Below are 16,190 nucleotides of genomic sequence, written 5' to 3' on the forward strand. Positions count from 1 at the left end.
TTTACGCTTGATACTGGCTCGAAGTATGGAAGTACAATAAACTTTTATTTTTAAAATTATGAACTCTATTATTAGATAATCGTCATCTAGTGAACCTCTCTTTTGTCTTTTATAATAAAAATATTATTGAATATAAGTAGATGAAAGACAAAGGGCAAGTCGAGGTTCATAACACCGACGTCTATGGCATGACAATGAGATCAATTCCACAATGACGGCACAATGGCCGCGCGGACGTGACTGTATGAGCTCACTTTGAATGTCTACTTACCTATGGTTATATTCAAATAGCCTTATTGGAAGTTCTTCATAGATAAATGGAGTTAAGTACAGTCGGCGAAATTGTCGGTATTGCGTATTGAAACCAGACGTTTGAAGATTTTAAAACGAGACGCGGAACAAAACTAATACAACTCAGCTTATATTGAAGTAGCTGTTCCCTTACGGCTTTATCCGCATATTATGAAAATTTTATTTTATTGTTTACATTTGTCAAATTATCAAATTGCAAATGTCGAAATACCGTTACCATAATTATTTTGCTTCTTTAATGTTGGCAGCTTGCACTTTGTGATACCTTTCCAACATGAAGAAAGGTTTGTGGAATATTTACGAATAGATTTTTACTCACTAAACCCCCTTCAAGTGCGACTTCGAGGGTCCCTAGGCCTCTTACTAGGTTAGACATCCTTATTTGTCTATACAAAACCTTGTAAGAATGACAATTATATTGATATAACATAAAGATGAATAGACGTGCTAAAGGTTATCTATACGGCGTTTCTTATACAACTATTGTAAATCTTAAATACTAAACAAAGGAGTTTATAAAGCTATGGATTGAATCCTCTTAGGAATCTCCCATTGAATCTAACAATGATAGAAAGCAAGGACAATGTTTGAATATATCTCATCTTTAAACATTAAACATTAATGTAATAGACTATAACTGCAGAAACAACTATCTCTCTCACACGTTCTGAAAAAAATGGGATAGATCTACTGTATGTTTCAATCCGGTAATAATAACGAGGTACGGCTCGTGCAGTGGCTCCTGAGGGAACCCTCGAGCTTAGTTACTCATAAACGCGGTTTATGCTAAGCGCCATCTGCGCTCGGCACCTCAAGCCCGGTGAATCTGTAAATGCGTCTTCAAGGCAGTGGCCTTTCAGTCACAAAAAATTGTATTTGTTTATTCTTTGTGTTTGTTACGGATATACTGCGAAACGGTTGGACTGATTTCGACGGTTTACTGGATTGTAGATAATGCCTACAAGAATAACTTAGGCTATTTACGTAATTCCACACCAACGATGTCACAGACAGCTAGTCATAGTGTTTTTAAAAAAATCTTAATGCAGAGTTTTAATATAAATTGATACGAGTCGAGACGAAATAATGAAATCGATTTAATGTCGTGTCAAACATAAACGTAATATGTATGTTTGGTAATAAATCAAAGTGCAATAAGACATTCCAATGGTGAACGGCCTTGATACTGGCTTCAGGCTGATTCGATTCTAGTGTAATTTGTTCTCTCAACGCGCGTAGAGTAACAGATAGGACAAACTTTAATTCTTAACTTGTATTGCGAGCAGGTCTACAATTTCTTAACTCTATATAGAAGTATTTGTCACCGTCTCGACTCTATTTAAACAATTGCCTTGTTTAAACGGTTTTATTACTTTAAACTACATATAATTGTATAGAGTTTTCCTAAACTTATCAAAATTAGTTCAGTCCTCTATAGTCTATACCATGCATATTAGTATACAGTAAAAATGAGATACATACACATCGATAAACGCGAAAAACGTTACCCACCTTGCTCTTGTCTTTTATATTGGTAGTGTTAAGAAGAAAATTAGTACCGCGCTATAGAATTGGCGCAACACTAGATTATTGGCATCAACATCACATCTCTGACAGCTGTCTATGTCATAAGAAGGATGGATATTCGCGCGTATTCCTGATGAGTGACGAGATCTCGAGTGCAGTGTTATAATTAATATCGATAGTATCAATTAAATAAATTGTTTAAAAGTAGTTACGGTTCTAACAGCAAGTCTATAAAAATTATAACATTCCAAAAGCAAAGAAATCTTTAATCCCACAGCATTTCTGATAGCATCGCATGACAACTAATGGGGAAATAGCTAATTGCACGGAATTAACGCGGAATGTTTATTGTTCTAGAATCTTCTGTGAAAGATTTGTATCTTTTGATCTTGGAATATTTACGAGAGAAATAGATTGCGATTAAATTAGATAAAGGAAAAACAAAAAGATTTTTTTATCTTCGTATTTTTTATATAAAAATACTTTTTGTCGTTGGCTCCTATACGTCATTTTAAGGATATGGAGCCTACCCAAACTAGGCCTTGTTAAGGCTAGCCTAGTGCATGCGTATTTATTTTTAGTAATCTTATCTTAACCTAAAGTGCCAATAGCCTAATGGTTAGGGATTTACGCGTGGTCGAGGCTTCGAATCCCGCCATTCTACTATTGTAATCCATATCCTAGCACAAGCCTAGGTATTAGTAGGAATGGTAAAAGAAATATTAGTAAATCAACAAAAACCTATTAATCATAAATGCAAAAGTTTAGATGGATGGATGGATGGATGGATGGATGGATGGATGGATGGATGGATAGATGTTTGTAAGACTTTATAACCTAAACGTTTCGACGGATCTCCATGAAATTGGGCATATAATGATGAAGATAGTCAGGAAGAACACATAGGCTACTTTTGTTTATTGTAATTCCACGCGGACGAAGTCGCGGGCTATAGCTCGTACTTAAAAAACTGACTTTTATAAATCGTTTTTGCATTCTAGCACTAAAACATATCTTCTCATTTATAACAACTTTTATGTGTTTATGCTAAATTCACACATGAAAGATGTGAAAGTAGATGTTTTCATAAAAATCATCTCATAAAGGTGCATTCACACGAAACTGCGCGACTTCGCAAGGTTAATATTGACAGTAAAAGTAGGACGAGTGCGCCGACCAGTGGTATCCATTACGGTACGTACAAGCGCTTTCATTGTGAATGAGGTTTTACAGAAAGTGAATGTCTAAGCAAGCTTATCAATTACCTATGTAATTAAAAATAAATGACCGCTCAAACTGCCTTAGTGTGGAAGTGTCAAGGTAATCAATAGTAATTAAATGTTGCATAGAAATATTGAATTATAACTTCTAATGTGAGAGAAAATCAATCAATTGAGGTTTCTATGCTTTTAAGCGCCAATAGTCTTATGGTTTGGGGTACGGACCGATCGTGAGGTCGAGGCTTAGGAAATATTAGTAAATTAACAAAACTTTTTTATTTTTTTATTACTTTACTAACATTTTGTATAAATAAATGTAGTATTAAATAGTCAAAATGACAGTTTTCTAATTTCCAAGTACTTTAAAATCGTTTTTCGATCGTTATTTAGTATATAAATTCATATCAAACCAAAGTTAACGTTTTTAACTAAAAATTAGACAATTGTTTTTTATTTAGTTTGGCTGTAAGGGAACTGTTATATTGTTTATTTTCTACAATGAAAGTGGCCAGTACAAAATACAACCTCTTTGGCTGACTAGTGTGAATACAGCCAAAGAGGTTGCATACTGGCCATCGAGGCATTGCATGCTTTAAGTATTTAAGAAAAGATGAAGACAAAGAAGGAAAAGATGTGATCGCGATGGAGTTTTGTTAATTAATCGTCAATATGTAGATAATAAAGATGTTTTAGTTGGAAGAAAAGTTTTGTTTTGTATTTTTGGCTGCCGCGCTATCGGCACAAGTTAAACAGAAAGTAAGTCTTAATGTGAATGGGAACTATAAATTAGGGGTACCCGAGTAGCTCAAGGTCGCGACAGGGTATTTAGGCTTGACAAACAAAACCCGTGCCGCCTACAAATTGTTTTATCTCTTATATTTGTATGCGTCGTTGCACGTTATACGAAATACGGTCGAATGACAAAATACTTACGTGAGATTCTTACGTTTAAGAAACTACGTTTGTGAATAGAAAAAGATTTATACCTTGCTCTGAAATATAAAATACCACACTCTATCTATGTATATCTAAACTAATGTATTTTAATACATAAGTGTGTTTACACTTTAGTGTAAACACACTATTTCGTGGCGTAGAGCACAGCACATTTTTATAATTCTTTCTTTAATAAAAAGTTTTACACTTACGACACGCTTAAGCTATATATTTTCACACTAAACTTAGGGGATAAATACATTGAAAAAGAAAACCTTGATGTGGGAAAGAGACCATAAACTACTGCCAACATTAACGAAGCAAGGTTATATTGGTAACGGTAATTTTGACATTTGATAAATGTAAACAATAAAATAATTTTTATAATTTCATGTGGATGAAACCGCACGGGAACAGATAGTTACGGATAAATATAGAACTACTTTCTTTCCGTACTTCAGAAATTAATCTAAGTACGATGGTGAAGGCTCTCCTTTGATAGGTCTATTTACAGAACAGACTGAACTAGGCTACAACTAACCTTAGGTTACTTGCTAGTTGAAAGGAATTCTGTTGGTCAAAGAATTTAATTTTGCTATGCAGTTTCATATACAAATAATTCTATATTTTCATTGATTTGTATATAATTTTAATTTGGTAAAATGTTTTACCAATAAAGAGTTTGTGAAGACCTCTTAATGGTTACGTTACTGCTAGAATAAAAATGCAGATGTGAAAAACTTTTCTCAATTACGGTCCGCTTGCCAATATTCAGTTCATTATAATAAATTGCATACAATGGTCGCTTGCATTACTAATAAGGACTGTCATGGATTCATGGTATGAAATATAAACAGGACGAATTTAATTAAAATTTCGTATGACTGTTACCTATATTTTATAACTAGCTGTTGCTCGCGACTTCGCCCGAGTGAAATTGTAACGTAATAAAAAAAATACTCACATATAATTTACCTTTTAACAGTGAAAGATTTTTTTTAAATCGGCCGACTAGTTTTTGAGTTACTTCAATATATACAAAAATACAAATCTTCCTCTTTATAATAGATATTTGTATAGAAGAAGAATTTCTCCTACTTGATTTATATTTGTACTTAAAGTTTAAAATTAAGATTTGTATTTTGGATTTTTGTATGTATTGAATAAACTCAAAAACTACTGGACCTACATATTTCAAAAAATCTCATTATCAGTAACATAGGCGATGTTCATTTATAATTTTTTAATTTCTCGCGGGCAAAGTCGCGAGCAATAGCTAGTTAATAAAATATTTGAACATTTTTTCTTGGATGATGTCCCACAAACTTAGTAAGGCAGTTCAAATTCACTAAATCTGTTTGAATCGTGAGTTATTACTTTAACTTTCGATGTTATCGCGGCCGCCATTTTATGACAGCTGTCAAAACTTAACAAAATGGCGACTGACTGGTTCTCATTCGATTGATTACTTTACAATGGTTATTGCTTAACTAAAATCAATGATCTAACAGTATGAATTTCGTTGTATTGTATTCAAATATGTCTGAAGAATGATTGGATAATATTAACTCATAAAATATTTGATACTACCTTCATATTCCGGATTTACACCAAATATACTATAGTAATATTAAAAGTAGCCTGTGTTACCCAGTGATGACTTGTCATTCTAATGGTTAACGCTTTTTTTAATTCTTCTAGATTTTTTTTAAGCTTGAAAAATGACGTAATGACTTATCATTGGGCTTCGAATCACTGTGCTTACTCAGTGATTCGAAGCCCACACTATTTTAGTTGAGCTTAATGAAAGGTAAGAAACCATAGATAAAACATTTTATTACCTTTATTTATAAACTATAATACATAGCTCATTAACACTCTTTTCAATAATTAAATTCCTCTAACATTAAAGAAGCTGTAAATTAGTAACAAGTTGACTTTCAAAAACAAGTTTTATATTCAACAAATACTAGCTCCGTTACAAATATGCGGATATCATTTGAATAAATATTGCTCGTAACCTTTCAATGAACTATTGGTGTTATTTAATGTGAATAACAAGATTTGTTAATTAAAAAACTAAAAAAAACCCGACTGACTTATGACACTCAGGGGAAGAAGAAACATACATAACTCGTCGAAAAAACCTTTGACTAAACTATCGACTGTCGTACGATTGTCGATTGTTTCGCAGCCAATTCAACTATTTAGTTGCACAACTAAAAATCGAGTAGTGTGCGTTCATATAAGCTCATAGAAATCGAAGCGCGACTAAACTGTAGTGCGATAGTTTAGTTTCAGGTGTGCACACACTCTTAAAGGTATAGGTAAATCGAAGAACGAAAAAAATAACAGCATTTCTTAATTAATACAAAACAAACATAACCGTTCTTTTTTTTTACCGGACTAAAAAGTGTTTTTACGATTGATTGTTAACAGATTTCTTTTTATTAGGAAGGAAATCTAATTTAGGAAATTCCTAATTTTATTACAATCTGTAGGATGACTGTGATTAGTATGAAATTTGAATTTACACATGTAATTGTTAGTAACCTATACTAATTGATGTTTTCCTTAAATTTTTTATTCACATATTTATTTCCCGGGTACAAAAAAACAAAATGGTATTAAGTGGAAAAGAAATAGTTGTAAAAACAACAATGTCATGAATATAAAGTTTTATTATACCATTTTTAAATTTATAACTGTCATCTTGAGTACTGTTAGCAAAAAAATTAATAAGAATTCTCGATAGAAACATAATAAATGAATCGATTTATTATATCTCGGATTAGATATAAAATAAGAAACGCCTTAAGAAGGATTATATATTTTATATTTTATATTTTATATCATTATACGCATCATTTGAATAATTGGATATCTTGTATGCAAAGTTTTGCAAAGCCTACGCGATGCGGTCAATGACCCGGTGTTATGTAACTATTTGCGGTTAAAGGGGTTTTTTAATATAAATTACTAGCTCTTGCTTGCGACTTCGTCCTCTTCAAATTATAAAATATAGTCTATTGTTAATGTAGTTCCTTAATGATGAAAGAATTTTCGAAATCGTCCCAGTGGTTTTTGAGTTATTTTAATACATACAAAAATACAAATCAGGAAAGATTTACGTTTGTTACTACTTCAGACTTTATAATCCAAAAATCACAAAATATTTTAATGTTTACTTGAATATAGAGATTTTAAACTAATAAGTAAAAGTTACGTGTCTTATAAGAGAATTATCCTCTTTGCATGATTCATCAAAGATGGAATTTTGGTTTTTAATTAAAAGTGTACATCTGCCATCCGTAAATGCAGGTGAATAAATTACATTTAGTAACAAATTGTGGTCACCTCAGACTGTCTTGTTGGCGAAGTTTGTGAAAATTTGCATTCCTTGCGTAAGACATGGATTGTTGACAACGACATCTAGCGGTAATGAATAAAGAATTAACTTTACTAACACGTTCTCTGCTAAATCGTCGAATAAGTTAATGTAAATTTTGTTAACTAACACCAACTTATTTAGTAGCTTGTAATAAGCTGTAAACAACTAAGTTAGACTAACTTGAACACATTCCAATGACAATATTGATCGATGTAAGTGCCAAGTGAAGGAAAATTCAAATTAAGCTAACAAGTAAGGTAGCCCAAAACTATTTAGTCTTGATTTAACTATTTAGGACAATGCCCAACCCTATTCTCTTCGACCAATTTTAATTGACCCCAGTAAATTCACTAGAGATCAGATTTTACTTTTTGTAACCTGTATGAATTTGTTGTCACATTTGTGTCACCGAAAAATTGTGAAAAGAGACTTAAGTAAAAACGGCTAAACTTACGCCTGGTTAGTCCGGTATTCGACTTTTAAGCCAATAAGTGTTTTCTTTTAAGGTTACAGTTTGCTACCTAAATCGCTGAACGAAACTCGATGAAATTTAGCATAGGTGTAGATAATAGCTTGGAAGAAAACGTAGGCTACTTACGTTTTAATTCCACCGGAATAAGAAACCCTTATATAAGTGAATTTCTTAATAGTATCGTCGATTCATCGCCTAATTAACTGTGACGAATGCAGGAAGTTGTATGTTAAACGCTTATATCAATCAGGCCGTTTCTTTCAAACGCAGAAAAACAACACCATCTGGAGCATAAATGTAAACAGTTAGTGCCACTTCGTAAATCTGATAAACATCGGTGAATTCTTTATTATATCTGAACAGAGAGTAGTGGTAGAGAAATTAAGGAGTAAAAGAGATGAAGAATTAGTGTGGAGGAACACCGGCAAAGGTAGACCTAGAAAGAGATATATGGATTGTAAAGGTGACATGATGAAGGGAGTGATGACAGATGACGTATGACGTATTTGGAGGACGATAACACGGTGCGCCGACCCGTAGAGAAGATGATGAATATGATGAGATGCGTTAAGAATATAGGTAAAGCAATGAATGCAAAAAGGTCTGTTAATAAAATTTTTGCTTAATCTTAGTTTATTTAAGAACCACAAAAAAATCTAAACCACGAAACTTCCTAATACTGCAATTTGCTCTGTAAGACATGTTATTTCTTTAGTTTCTATATTAGTTTTGTTCCGCAGATTTACCCCTCATACTAAAATGATATTGACTAATACAAAACTTTTCTAGTTATTTATGTTTATGTTTATTACTATATGAAACTCATTGGTAGTTACTAAGATTATTCTTATAACGGGCGTAGACTTGACTGAACTATCGCACACTGTTGTGCGATTGTCGATTGTTTCGCAGCCATTTTAACTGTTAAGTAACACAACTAAAAATCAAGTAACACCTCCATATAAGATCATAGGAATCAAATCGAGACTAAACAGTTGTACGATAGTTTAGTCAAACGTGCGCGCGCTCTTATTTGTGTTATCAACGTTTCTTTAAGATAGATATCTTCGTGCGTTCTCTGTATAATTTCTTCGTATGTTTTTATTACATTTAGTAGCATACAGCGAGTCGAACGTGGACTTTTGCTTTCGATAGACAGCCGGTGTCAACTGGGTCGTGGCTTTCACAACACTACTGCAGCGTTTTTCTTTTTTGTGGTTTGCTAGACTCGAAACACTAGTGATGTATCTAAGATTTAATTTATCTGATATCGATGATTTTTTTCGTCAAGATGTGATATAAAAATGATAATGGATAGGTCTAATTTATACAAAAATGCTATAAAAAACAAAACAAGTGATTTATAGTAATTTCCACAATTACAGTTTCTTAAAAAGCTGAGAAAATTGCAAAACAGAAAAAAAACAGATGAACCGAAGTCAAAAATCAATTTTACCGTCATTTGCTAAAAGACCCATGTCAAAATATAATAGAATATTTGTTTTTAATCGATTAAAATCATTAGAAACAGAAGTCGATTCAAAGTCGATTAGAGGTGCGTGCAGTGAAGGCGAGAAACAAGGCCGTCTGGCCTCGTTGGGTACAGCGTTTAATCAATTACAAAAGATTTTGCATGTTACGTGTTAAACGTTTCCATTGTCAAACGGCAACCGTGAAGTGGTAAACAATTATACAAATAACTCGTATGAATAAATGTATACAAAACTGAATCATATCCTTTGAAACCCAAAAGTGCCTAGTAAATGTAGTCGATAAAAAAATAACAATTAATTGTATAGGATTTTACTTTTAAATTCAGACCTTTGAAAATCCAGTTTTTTTAATCACAATGGTCTTTCCTATGTCTCCATGTCTCGTTGCTTTTTGACCGACTTCCTAAAATACGGAGGTACTAATTCGTCTGTATATTTTTTATAATATGTGTGTGCATAACTCCGCCGCTAGTGAACCGATTTTTAAAAGACTCTTTATGAGATATAAGAAATACTTTTACGCAATAGAAAAAACCTATTTGCCTAATACACCCTATTTATATCTAATCTTTTAGATATCCGCTGACATAGGCGGGACAACAAAGGATTCATTACTATTACATTCTCCATATGTTATCTGTTGCACGAAATGTGTCCCACCCAGATAGATAAGTGAAAACCCTTGGAGCTTAGTTCCATATAATAAAATATGCTTACAGTCAAGCTTTAGTTAATTGTAAGTTTAAATGACACTGATCGTGCGGTTTCCGCAGAACTTTCTGCCTCGCAGTCGCGTTGTGGAACGGTTTGTCCTCGGCGGGATTTCCAAACCAATACAACTTAGGATCCTTCAAGAAGCGAGCCTATCATTTCCTCAAAGGCCGGCAACGCATCTGTAGTTACTCTGTTTTTGAATGTCTATGGGCGTGGTTGATCACCTCGGTGTTCTCGCCGTTCATTTGCCCCCTTTTATTATATAAAGAAATGCGGAAAAGTCGATACAAAAATGTTAGAAAGGAAATCGAGCAGTCGAGATTATTTAATTTAGTGAAGCGACTGCCCATAGACATCCGCAATTGCAAATTCGTTTGCCTACATTTAATAGACCGAGGAAATGACGTACAAAAATAGGATATTTTACTTATTTCCTTATATTCCAATCTCATTATTTCCTTATAAGGGAAAGTGGAATAAAATTAAAAATGTTTCAGTTTTGGTATTTCGAAATCAATTGATTTGTTTACTAATTTTTATAACTTGTAATAACGAATGTGTTCAAAGGTTAATTGAGCGTAGACCGTTCGCAAATGAAGTGAATAATATTTAGAGGAAGTGGGTATTCGTTTACAACGTATTAAGGTAGGGCCACACTCGTTTGGCGAGTATGAAAGCTACATAACGTGTTAGAAAGGGCATATAACAAGCAGTATTCCTAGCAATAACTACATTATTTTTGTTTTCAAGCATCGCAAACATTAAATAAGCTCTCTTATCCCCTTAGCACATAGTAATCTTGTATTCCAATTGGAGTAACTATTTATTTCTCCCTTTCTCTCAAACGTTTAGTGTTCAGTAAAGCGAAGCAATATTTTTTGTACCAATTAAACGACACAAATATAATGCGACAATAATTTGACATAATTATCTGGTTAGAGCGCGCGCACACCAGAAACCTCGCACAACTGTTTAGTCTCGTTTTGATTTCTATGACTGGCTATTGAGGTGCGCACACTACTTAATATTTATTTGTGCAACTAAACAGTTGAATTGGCTGCGAAACAATCGACAATCGCACAACTGTTGTGCGATAGTTTCGTCAAAGGTGTGCGCCGCCCGCTCTTATTCACTTGTGATAACTAATTTTAACCCACATTCCTCCACGTGGTGGGTGATTTTTTAGACCCTTCCTTTATTTCGACCCTCACTAGATTGATGAAAGATTTCATAATTTTTGTAATATCGTTTATATCTTGCCAGTCGAAAGCCACCGTTCTTGCAAATGTTATGTAATATTATTAACATAGGAAAGTAAGAGTATCGAGAAATCAGTTTATAAGGCGGCAAAGTAACTTTAGGTGCGGCAGGAAATTCGGTTTCCTTCGTTTCCATAATATATCTATCCGTCCGCCCTAGATTTCCATTGATAACTCCACTTTTCTTTATAAAATTTACTTCTTAAACACTGAAGGGAAATGTATTGAATTCTTACTTTACCTTGTCTCCAGGGAAACACCTCGTACTATCCACGGATCCGGAATCCGTGAAGGATGAGTTCGCGTTCGACAACCCTGGCTTCAGGCAGGAGGAAAGGCAGGCATGGAGGCATGAAGCGCCCACATTGCCTCTGGGAGGCAAGACCAGCGCCCTACAAGCCGAGTTTACCAGACCCGAGCACAGCAAAGATGATTTATACCTACAGGTAAACATGTCTATTTTAAGACGACGCTAATTTATGATGTCACCGGTCAATTGTGAATAATGTTAGTTTTTAATTTTTTAGACATATGTACTATTAAACAAAAGCGTAAACACACACTTTGTTGCCTAAGATGTCAGCAATTACAGCATATTTTTAAATAATTCTTTCTTTAAAAAAAGTCCTAAGCTTTCGTCACGCTTTAAGCTATATATTTTCATGCCATTAAACTTAGGGGGTAAATATTTTGGATAAAAACCCTAATGTGGGAAAGAGACCATAAGTTGCTGCCAACATCAAGGAAGCAAGGTTGCCATGGTTTGTCATAATGTCAAGTCATTTTTACATTTGCAATTGATAATTTGACAAATGTAAACAACAAAATATAATTTTCATAATTTTATGCGGATGAAGTCGCACGGGAACAGCTAGTTTAATATAAAGTGTGTATTCTCGTCATTTTGTAAAATTTCGAAATCAAAGTAAATTGACTATAAAATAACGATACCGGATATTAAATATAAAGTAAAATAAATATATCGGTGATAGTTTTAATCGAATGTTATGTAATGCACGTGTAGTGAGCCGAGTATTGCGCAAGCGTCACGTAACGAGAGATGAACATTTCCTCATTGATTACTGAATGGACGGTCATATTATTTATTCCACGTGGTGATTTCCTTTTTTATAGCAAGTTAATACAAAAGCGGAACAATAATCGCGAATATAAATGGATTTTAGAAAACCTCCTCGAGTGTCTTTTTATTTTTATAGACTTTCTTATAGTCATATCTGAACTTTGAAAATCCACTGCCGACTTTTGTATTAACACTATTACTAGTGTACTAGTCACTAGCTCTCGGCCGCGACTTCGTCTGCGTGGTATTTAAAAAATAAAACTAGGTAACCTATGCCTATGTGTGCTTTCAGACTTTCCTCTACATCTGTTTTGAATTTCACCGAGATCCGATTAGCAGTTTAGGCTACAAATTCCAACAAACATCCATCCATCCAAGAACCAAAACTCTCGCCTTTATAATATTAGTAAGATAATAGCTGTCATTCACTTTGAAGACATAGACCAACAATTATTTTTGTAAATTTTCTAGCAAAATAGATGTCTCCTATTCTGTCTTTTGAAAGTTTACGGCAGATTTTAAATTACCTGTTCTTGAACACTAATTTTCTTTCGATGTTTTCCTTAATAGGAAACAAGCGTTACGCAACTGTCGTGGCTAGTGAGATGTTTCAGCATTCCGTTGAAATTGTGAGAGTTGGCATGTGCTGTGTATTGTGTAACCGGAAGCGTGATTTAATAGTTTTTTTCATACATTTCACATTTATGTTACACTGGTAGACTAGTCTAGTATAGCAGTCTGTCCTCAGAAGTAATTCTATACGATACCTACTAAACCCTAAAGTGAATTAACCCAGCCAAAAGATTCTCAACACTTCACAAATATCTAGTTGCGGTGAACGACCTGTGATACATTACTTTTGTAATTTGTTTGTGTAAAATTCCTTTTCCCGCTAATGATAAACCTAGGCAACATTAGGACTCATTGACATTTCCGGTGTGTTGCTTGAAGATCCCGGAACCTTAGTCTATGTCATTAGAGGATGGCCACCGAGGGGGTTTTAGTGGGTCAAATCCTACATAACCCTGCCTTACCCCCAGAAGGCAAGGTATCTTTTGAATTACCCCTCCCCCGCACTATTACTTTCCATAAAAGCGGGCGAACACCTTTGACTAATCTATCGCAGCTGTTATGTGATTGTCGATTGTTTCGCTGCCAATTTAACTGTTTTGTTGCATATTTAAGGGCCTGTCCCACCAAATTGTAAATTGTCTAATAACAATCCAACGTGTAAAATATGTGATGGAAATACCTTATCTGACAATGATGTCATTTTTAAGCTATCTGAGTCTCTATCAACCAGTGGTGAGACAGGCCCTTAAAATCGAGTAATGTGCGCACGCTTTAAGAAGTACTGGCTTGTATTTGTTTATAGTTTTAGTAATTTTAGTGCTCATAAGAGGCGTATATTACTGTCTACTCGGTCTAGTTAAGGCACGAGCTTCGAACTTACCGGATAGTCATTACTGCATACCTTTCCCCCGCTACCCTCTACCCGCTACCCGCAGGTAATGACGCAATCATGCACCGATCTGCATTCCATCGACGAAGCGCAGCAAATTAGGTACACTCTGTGCAAAAATGTTAGGCACACAATTAAACATGTATTCAATTTTATATTTGTATATTAAAAATTACCCTTGTTTCAGTATTTACTGTGCGTTACCACTGTTAATTCACATGTAAATAAGTATTCTAGGCATACTTTTCATACGCTTTGAAACTAAAGAGACATCAATATGTTTTAATATAAAGGGTATTCTTTGGTACAGTATTTACCCTTCTTTTTAATTTGTTAGACAAAGACCAAGGGATTGCTTTAGAAACGAAAAAAATGTGAGATGCTGTTTACTTTTGTACATGAGTGTACAAGTTGCGCGTGAGACTAGAGCGTGTATATGCGTTTAGATTTAAATAAGACAGTGATATAATATATTATAATTATACCTGGATGTTTATAATATCAAATATATGGCTTAAGCCATCACTTTTCGAAGTATGAAGCGCAAATTACTCGATTTTTAGTTGTACAACTAAACAACTAAAGAATGGGCTGCGAAACAATCGACAATCGCACAGCAGTTGTGCGATAGTTTAGTCAAAGATGTGCCCGCTCTTACGAATTTAGTCCTTGTGGGCTGAGAATTTACTGACTACCTTCATACCGAGACTTCAGACATTTTTTTATATTTCGCTCTATATACGAGTATGTCAGACATACGCATAGTGGAAAATTAACGACTACAAGTATAGTCATATTTTTCCTTGATTCCTAATGAAAACAAATATTAACATTAATGTGAATATAGTTTGTTTCAAATTGATATTGTCGTTTATTTCGGGAAATCCAGAAATCTCGTTGTTTCTATGCCGTGTTATCTTGTTTGTTTTGGCGTCGTCTTAACTTTAAGATGATGTCAGATTTTATATACGAATAAATATTATATTCTTATCGCTAAGTAATATTCCTTCGAGGATTTATTCAATCTCCCCTTTTTATCTAACAGGGGATTCCAATGTTTCAGAATTAAATTATGTTATTTTCACCCATAAAGTAGGCTTTAGATGTTACTGTTTTTTTATTTATTAAGCGAATTTAAGATACGTTAAAAAATTTTATTAAGACTTTTCAAAAGTGCAATAATAATTTAATTAATTCCAGAGTTAATGTGAGATGTTGTTTCTCTCTCTCTCTCTTCTATTCCTATGTCCCCAAAGTGGGGCAGAGGGCGTCCACAGTACGCCGCCAGCCAGAGATGTTGTTTACGTTTTTTTATTTATTCATTAGTATAGATTATACGAGAAAGTACTCACGAATCACAAGACTTAATGAAATGTCGATATGTACTTATTGCTAACAAAGAATTATAAGAAACCGTATGAAAAAACCTTTGACCTTTAAAACAAAAGTTTTCCGCATAAGTTTTTAATCATCAAAATTCCGATTACTTTAACTCACACGGATACATTAGTGAATGACGTCATTAAGTTAAACACTTAAAGTTATGACGTCACTGGCAATAGAAGTATTAACTACTATTTATATTGAACTGGCAGTTCTCGTGCAGCTTCATCCACATGAAATTATGAAAATTTTATTTTATTGTTTGCATTTGTCAAATTATCAATAGCAAATGTCAAAATGACATGACATGTCAAACTTTAGCAATCTTGCTTTCTTGATGGTCTATTTCCCACATTAAGGTTTTTATCCAAAATATTTACCCCCTAAGTTTAATGGCGTGAAAATATATAGCCTAAATCGTGACGTAAGTGTAGGACTTTTTATTAAAAAAAGAATTATTCAAATATATGCTGTAATTGCTGAAACCTTAGGCAACAAAGAAGTGTGTGTTTACGCTTCACTATAATAGTATAGATTGGCCAAGTATCAAGTACATTAAGTTACTATTACTGAATTTGATTCAGCAGACGTTCCAAACTCCCATAAAATGACCAGATATCTTCCGCAAGAAGTTTTAAAATAACTATACGTTCTATGCGCTCGAAAAATGTAAAAAAAAACCACTTATAATTCAACTACGATGATAGTAGTGCTACCTATCGTTTGTTACGTTTATTGCGAGAACTTGGAATTTCTGATAAAAACCCCATTCTTAGGAAGGCTAAGCCCTCCAATTTATATACTATTTATGGGTTTAGTTCGTTTATTAAAAAAAATATCGGAAGTCATGCAACTTCCTTATTTCCTTATTCTTGTTATAGATTGAATAAACGCTTGTGTTCAATGAAATACAAAAAATTAACCTTGTCTTTTGTGAATT

The 16,190-nt window shown here is 33.7% G+C and overlaps 1 protein-coding gene across 1 annotated transcript in view; it reads left to right on the forward strand.

Moving 5' to 3' along the window:
* LOC106108876 overlaps window positions 1–16,190 on the forward strand; it is a 42,970-nt gene that overhangs the window by 18,533 nt on the left and 8,247 nt on the right. Inside the window, exon 2 of the mRNA XM_013290181.1 lies at window positions 11,577–11,770. Coding sequence (XP_013145635.1) covers window positions 11,577–11,770 — 194 coding nt within the window. The remainder of the gene's footprint in view (window positions 1–11,576; window positions 11,771–16,190) is intronic.

This window comes from Papilio polytes, unplaced genomic scaffold (assembly GCF_000836215.1).
Source record: "Papilio polytes unplaced genomic scaffold, Ppol_1.0 DF821400.1, whole genome shotgun sequence".
NCBI classification, from domain to species: domain Eukaryota; kingdom Metazoa; phylum Arthropoda; class Insecta; order Lepidoptera; family Papilionidae; genus Papilio; species Papilio polytes.